Source organism: Colobus angolensis, unplaced genomic scaffold, assembly GCF_000951035.1.
Source record: "Colobus angolensis palliatus isolate OR3802 unplaced genomic scaffold, Cang.pa_1.0 Scaffold6, whole genome shotgun sequence".
NCBI lineage: Eukaryota > Metazoa > Chordata > Mammalia > Primates > Cercopithecidae > Colobus > Colobus angolensis.
In genome coordinates, this window is record NW_012119598.1 from 18,282,971 (window position 1) to 18,290,931 (window position 7,961).

The window sequence follows — 7,961 nt, forward strand, 5'->3', positions numbered from 1 at the left end:
ATATATATATATATATACACACACACACACCCGGGCCTAAAAGGAATTTCCGATGTAGCACAGTGGGCAGATGTAGAAAAACTTGTAAACTTGCTGAACAATATTTTATAGTTTATGTTTGAAAGAAGCATTTCCTTATTGAAACCTTGGAGAAGGGGAGGCTACAGACCTGTGAGTAGAAATTTCTGGGCTACTTTAGATCAGGTTGAACATAACTTAAACATTGACTCAGTATGCCTTTAAGTGCTCAGTTTTATGCTGGGTGTGGTAACACTGTGCTTAGTATTTATAGTGTCCACTAAGGAGGGCAGGAGGGACTGTAACTGACACTAACCAAACATCCGCCATATGGATTGTAATGATAAGGGATTTACATAAATTATATAATTTAATTCTCACAGTAAGTATTTGTTGAAGGCATTGTTAATATCTTTTCCAAAACTAAGACACAGAGAGGTTAATTAACATCCCCCTGATCACAGAACTGCTAAGTGTTAGAGTCTGATTCTAGGTTCAGAATCACGGCCTGCCTGACCTCAGAAGCTGCGTTCTTTCCTCTTTGTCAAGCTGTAGCCCCAAAAGACAAAACTCTATTCTCTCATAATCCAATAAGAAAGCCAATAAGCACCAAGAAGGGCTGTCCATGTGGCTTCAGATAAGAGAGATGGACATCAGGGCAGTGAATGGGATTCAGAAGTCTTCATGAAGGAAATAGAAGTTGACCTAGGTTTTAAAGAATGGTGGAGGGTAGGGAACTCTTTTATTGAGTGCCTACTATATTTGTCATTGTAGACTCTCTCCACAGATAATTTTATTTAATGCACAGCAATCCAGGGTTGTGAGATTATTAGTCCATTTCACATACGCAAAATATGAGGCTGTGTTAAGACACGATAGCATGAAAAAAAGAAAAATATGAGACTAAAAAATAAAGCAAATTTCTGAAAGCTCTACACGTAGTGAGTGCTGGAGCTCGGTGAGTGGGATTTGGATTTCAGCAGGTAGAGACAGCATCGCAGTGAGGGATGAATGACATGAATAAAGGGCAAGGATCTGGGAATGTGAAGCTTGTCCAGGAAACATAAAGGAGCCCAGTTGACCTGGGTTCGAGGAAGGGTGGAAGGAAATACTAGAAAGGTGTTTTGGAGCCGGAGGCAGTCTGGGTATTTTAGCCTAGAATGCCAAGGCTTGAGAAATTTGCACTGAGTTTGGTTTGTTAGGAGCCAAGGATTACTTTGAGCAAATGAATGAGATGGAGACTTTGTCATCAGTTGCTGTGAGATAGATTGGAAGAGGAAACCAGTTAGGATATTTCTTCGGAACCAGTTACGATGTTGCTTCAAAAGTCACATAGAGATGTCAGTGCAACCTGAAGAGATGGGAAGAAAAGGAAAATGTAGTAAATTTTCTTTGAAAATTACCAAAAGTATCTTCTTTGCACTTGTGCTTTTTGTAACTACTAGGCATGCACATTTTATAGTTAAGGAAAAGACATTGGTAAATGTCTAATAAGAGGGAGATTCCCAGATCACCGTAACGGGTTTCTCAGACTATTAAAAAAACGCCTAATTCAGGATTTCATTGCAAAGTGCCACCTGAACCTTTAGTCCAATTCTGCCCTCCTTCCTGACCCAGGATATTTTAGGCTCTCTGAGGTCTTTTGGGTTCTCCTTTTCCCTAAGCCTTAAAATGTTCTAGGTTTTCATTTGCCTTCCAGACGTCTCTTTAACCTTTGCCAAACTTCATGTAGGAGTCTGATAATCCAGTGAACTTTCTTTATATTCTCATTGTTTGACATTGTGAAATCAAAACTATTTCCTAATGCGAAGTAAATATAGAGCTAAAGCCCCCTAAGCAACCTTGCCCCTGTCTTTTAATGCATTCTTCACAACACTTTCTCCTGCCTTTTTGTAGGATAAATATTTTCAGTTAACACCTTTGTTCAGAGATACAACCTAGCACCTCCCCAGTGTTGTTCTTGGAACTTTTGAGAGTGAGTACAAGGGGTTAAGGTTTCGGTGTCAGTGAGATCCGCACTGGCTGGCCTTTGCAGCTGATACATGTTTTACTTTGGCCTTATAAAGACATTTTACCCGCTGGAAACCCTTGTCGCATGACAGGATCAAAAATAGCCCGGCTGCAGCCCCTGCTGTCCATCACCACATGTAAACTGGCATGAGAGTAGGCTCTCTTAGCCGTGTCTACACGTTGTGGAGGTGGCAGCCTCCAGGGACAGTGTTTCATAAAGCCACACCTGTTGCTGCGAGTGAGCCAGTCACCTGACCTGCAGCAGAGTTCTGAGTGTGTGCACGACCACGCTCCTGGTTTCTGACAAGCAGTTAAGAACATCTCTGAGTGTCCTCAGAAACACTTGATGACGTCGTTTCTCCTGGCACTGGGAAAGATCTGCAAGTCTGGTAAAATTGAGTGTATTTTTATCATTGGGGCCAAAGTCCACTACCCTCTGAGATAAATTCATCTTTTCCATGGATGTTCGCTAATGAGTGCTTTCAGTAAAACTCTGAAAAGGCAAAGCAAAATCTATGTTCCTGAACAATCTACATGTGCTCTTCTCTGTTTTGAGTTCTTTGAAATTGGAAGATTGTTAACTTGTCCTTGTACTTCTTACAAGTTGGCTTTGCCAACAACCACATAGCATTCTAGTGTCATAATTTTAGATATAAATATAGGGGGCTTTAATGGAGATTATTTTAAAGAAGAAGATAAATCAGATATTCATGGTAGTGTTTCAGATGGGCAGTAATAAATTGCAAGAGTGAGAATGGAGATGCATGGATTTTTTTTAAATACCTCTTGTGATTTATTTTTTTAACCACATTAACTTTTAAGTAAGGTCACTGGAGTCTGTCTTGTATTATCTGTGAATGTATAATTTTAAAAGGTACTTGGTTTTGTTTGACTTTTCTTGAACTTTTGCAGGATAACACATGATTATACAATTGATATGATTTGTAGAAAATATCAACGAATAGGGCAGATTTCAAACATGACACTAACGTGTTTCTGCTGATTTGGAGGATGAAATGAGAGTTAGTAGATGTGAAAAAAAAGTTTTCTTGTTATGTAAACCTTTTAAATTTCTATTAATTTTAGAAATATTTAGTTGTACTTCCCTGTCCTGCCTTTTCCCTCAACCTCATCATTTCCCCAAAACCCCTTCTGTCTGTCTTGCATAGAGATAAACAAGCTGGCTGACCCTCAGGTGCCTGATAGTCAAACAGGTTTGGTTGACCGTTGTGTCCTTATGAATTTTATGGGGGAAAAAAAAGAGAAAGAAAGAAAATAAGTGTGCTGCACATCTCTTTGGGAATCACTGCCATGAATGTTAATAGCATTTTTGTAGCTTCCCACGACAGCCTCTTGTGACAGAGTGAGCTGCACTACAGTTCGTTTGAGAAGTGTGATTCTGCTGTGTTTACCACACTTGTGAACTTTTAAACTCCTTTTTTTTTTATTTTGTCGCCTGCTTCCTTTTTTAATTATTATTTTTAATAAGGGTGACTGAGGTTGCAGAGAGATTAATGTGTGCTGAGTCTGCATAGCAATTTCAAGTAGGGTTGCCATGATAATAAACATACGGATTTTGTTAACGTTTATGTTAATTTCGACGAACTGGTGATCACCCCACAGAAGTGAGTAATTATGGACTACCTGTTGAGTCCTATATTCTTGGCTAAGAATTTTTCTATTTACTTAAACATTTTTATTTTATGAACTCATTACAAAATTTTCCAAAGTCTTCATCAATCGAGCACTTGTTAACAATATCTCATGTGTATAGCCCTCATGAATCCTGATTTATTTTCCAAACTCTTGATAGACTGTATTTAACAGCTCCAAATAATCATACATGACAATTCTAGCAGGGAGGGTGTCGTCATATTTTTGGGGTCCAGTTCTTGTGGGGGCACTCTCTGACTTTGGCTACTGCCCGAGTACTCTCAGTGGACCACTAGAAAGTAGATATTGTGGCAACCCTATGCTCATAATAACCACTAAATTTGAGTTTGTCTTATCTTTGAACAACATGCTACAGATAGGAGGTGATGACCACCTGACTTTGTTTTCCATTTCTCAACAGGATACCTGCCCACTATGTCTATCCGCAGGCTTTTGTGCAGCCAGGAGTGGTCATTCCACATGTCCAGCCGACAGCAGCTGCCGCCTCCACCACCCCTTACATTGATTACACTGGAGCTGCATACGCACAATACTCAGCAGCGGCTGCTGCTGCCGCCGCCGCTGCTGCCTATGACCAGTACCCCTATGCAGCCTCTCCAGCTGCTGCAGGATATGTTACTGCTGGGGGCTATGGCTACGCAGTCCAGCAGCCAATCACCGCAGCGGCACCTGGGACAGCTGCCGCCGCCGCTGCAGCAGCTGCTGCCGCTGCAGCATTTGGCCAGTACCAGCCTCAGCAGCTGCAGACAGACCGAATGCAATAGACCAGCCATCTGATCAAAGTTGAATTGTTTTCTCTTTCCCTCCCAGTTTTCCAAGTTTTAGTAGCTAATAAGAGAGTTAACATTGACTTAACAGCTTTAAAAAAAAACAAAAAACAGCCATGCTATTGTGAAGCAGAGTTATTATTTTTTTTATACTCCAGGTAGTGTTCTAGATGAGAAAGAGGTAAGAATGAGAGGAATGGGCACAATTTTGGAAATCGATCCCAAAGAGCCTGGTAAATGAAAGGCCACTATGAAATGACGCCAGGAGTAACAACGGAACTTCACTTTTGTAACGGGATTTTTATTTTTGCTCTTTTTATAGTATCAGGGAAGCAAACTGCCTTTTACAAGTTAGAAAAATGCTGTTTGAATCTAGTTGAACCAGGGAATACAGAGCGAGCAATATGTAGCTTGAATTACATTTAAAAGCAGATTTTTTACAAACAAAATGGCGAAAGCACTGATTGTCATTTTTAGCAGTCACTTAAGGCCTATAGAACTTTTTTCAAGTCGGAAGGTCCTGTTCTTACTATCTCAAAAATGGGCATCGAACAATCAATCTAGGAGCGTGGCAGTGGGTAAAATGGTGGACAGGCACCAAAGCTATTTTCTCATCTGTCCTGTGGATGAGTGGAACTGTGGAACAAGTGATGTGGAATTAATGGGTGCAACAGCTGTACAGACAATCAATAACACACAGTTCTGGAAAGAACACATCACTTGTGCTTGTTTGATGAGCTTGTCACATTCTAATCCCTCTCCCCATCCTGTTTCAATTTTGGGAAACTTGTATCTGCTGGTGTCAGCAATTCTGATTCTGAAATAGGATCAGGCTTTTACTACAACAGCCTTCTCTTTCTATTTATTGTGTCGACTCGTGGCTTATGAATAAAGGCAGGCAAAGTTTGCAGAACTGTCTTAAGGACATTTATTTTTTTTCCCTTTTTAAGTAATTTTACACTTTTTAGTATCTATTTCAGAGTCATATTTAAAACTATTTATTAGTGACTACAGTACATGAGACAACAAGGTTACTGAGATTACAATTCTTCAAAGGTTAATGATAATGTGGTTTATACTGTGCCTTAATAGTAATGCTATTTAAGATATTTATTTTTAAGTTTTACTATGCTGCACTCTAAAGAAAGGAACTTTAGATGTGACACTGTAAAATTATGTATTCATCTCATGGCATAAATTATTTAGTAGGTCTAGATGTAGCGTATTAAATATTAACCTATTCAACTAAAGATGTTGACTTGGATTTATTTAAGTTCATATGTGCACTGTATAAGAGAGTACTCTTACATTAACACATTTTAGTTTAGTTTTTAGATTTTTTTTTAAACAGTATATATTGCTAGTTTCATGCTTCCTCCTCTGATTTTGCCTGTGTAGATCTCATTTATTGGTAATTCATTAGTTTAACACTATTCTTATGTAGTCTTTAAATGCTGCTTTACATTTTTCTTCTGAAACTGCAATACTTGCAATTTTTATTCTTAAACTAAATTGAATACTATTTTACACTGTATTGGATTTTTATACTTGAACAATTTCATACAAGGGAAGACAGGTTAGCATTTTTATGGACTTTCTCCATTATCACTGGATTTACTTTAAGTATTCCCATACTAGACAGTGTTACGTAATGTAGACATGACTCTCCTGTGCAAATTATTTATTCGTTGTGTATATTGCTTTATAACATTTCAGATCTTCTAATCTATTCACTTGTATTAAATATAATTTTTAAAAACTTCTGTTGCACTGGCTGTTTCTAATTCTGTAGTAAAGGTGAATGATTTATCTTTTGAACTTGAATTAATAGCCATGATTGATACGTAACATTTTCAGTGAGCATAATCCTCTCCTGGATATCCTGGTTTTGTGCCTTTAAAGTAAGTTTCACTAACTCAATTATCTACCTTATACTTAGCAAATGATATAGGTCATCCCCTATCCTACCAGGGGAGACCTAAAGGACTTCATGTCACTGAAAACTGGTTAGCTGAAAGATGCCTTGGAAGGCGTGGGCCAGTAGTAGAGAGGACTAGTCAGAAGCAGGACCAGCCCAGTGGTGCTGGGGTCAGGTAAACTGAGATTTGAGCTGGACTCCCACTTTTCAGCAGTGCAAGTGAAGCCGATTGCTCTTTGAAATTCACTTTTCTTTTGAGATAGAGTCTCACTCTGTCGCCCAGGCTGGAGTGCAGTTGGTGCAATCTCGGCTCACTGCAACCTCCGCCTCCTGGGTTTACGTCATTCTCCTGCCTCAGCCTCCTGGGTAGCTGTGGGGACTACAGGCACCCGCCACCACACCCAGCTAATTTTTTGTGTTATTAGTAGAGACGAGCTTTCACCATGTTAGCCAGGATGGTCTCGATCTCCTGACCTCGTGATCTGCCCGCCTCAGCCTCCCAAAGTGCTGGAATTACAGGCGTGAGGCACCGCACCCAGTCTGTAATTCACTTTTTTAAAGCATTCCTCACCTATAATAATGTGACAATAATACTTGTATTGCATGGTTATTTAAATATTAAATTTAAAAAGCATACCAACTGCTTGCCACAGAGCCAGATATATATAGTAAGTAAATATGTAATGGTGGCTGGGCGTGGTGGCTCACGCCTGTAATCCCAGCACTTTGGGAGACCAAGATGGGTGGATCATGAGGTCAGGAGATTGAGACCATCCTCACTAACACGGTGAAACCCCATCTCTACTAAAAATACAAAAAATTAGCTGGGCGTGGTGGCATGCGCCTGTAGTCCCAGCTACTTGGGAGGCTGGGGCAGGAGAATTGCTTGAACTCAGGAGGCAGAGGTGGTAGTGAGCAGAGATCGTGCCACACTGCACTCCAGCCTGGGTGACAGAGCAAGACTGTCTCAAAAAAAAAATATATATATATATGTATATGTAGTAGCAATTGTTGTGAGGCCCAGGAGTAGTAGCTAACCAGAGGAAGTCACCTATTGGGATGTTTTAATTTATATCCACAATGATGTGGTAATATCTGATAAAGTGTGTTAGAACATCAAATTGAGTGTCATATTGACTGGAAGTGTATGTTACACTAATTATGGAGTGGATTGGGGTTGGGTTTTTGGGGGGTTTTGTTTTGTTTCATTTGTTTTAAGACGGAGTCTCGCTGTGTCGCCCCAGCTGGAGTGCAGTGGCATGATCTCGGCTCACTGCAAGCTCTGCCTTCCAGGTTCAAGTGACTCTCATGCCTCAGCCTCTCAAGTAGCTGGGATTACAGGCACCCGCCACCACACCCGGCTAATGTTTGTGTTTTCAGTAGAGATAGGGTAACATGTTGGCCAGGCTGGTCTCAAACTCCTGACCTCAGGGATATGCTGGCCTCAGCCTCCCAAAGTGTTGGAATTAACAGGCGTGAGCCACCGCACCCGTCCTGGAAAGGACTGTTTATTGATTTCTTGGTCCTGATATTTCCCAAATCCGTGACATGTTTTCTTGAACTCCATTAGTTTT

At 40.3% G+C, this 7,961-nt stretch overlaps 1 protein-coding gene across 2 annotated transcripts in view; it reads left to right on the top strand.

Annotated features, from left to right (window-relative positions):
• RBM24 (RNA binding motif protein 24) overlaps window positions 1-6,232 on the top strand; it is a 12,915-nt gene extending 6,683 nt beyond the window's left edge. For both annotated transcript variants that reach the window (XM_011962744.1, XM_011962745.1), the window contains exon 4: window positions 4,103-6,232. In XM_011962744.1, coding sequence (XP_011818134.1) covers window positions 4,103-4,466 — 364 coding nt within the window. In that variant the 3' untranslated portion in view covers window positions 4,467-6,232. The remainder of the gene's footprint in view (window positions 1-4,102) is intronic.
• The last annotated feature ends 1,729 nt before the right edge of the window (window positions 6,233-7,961 follow it).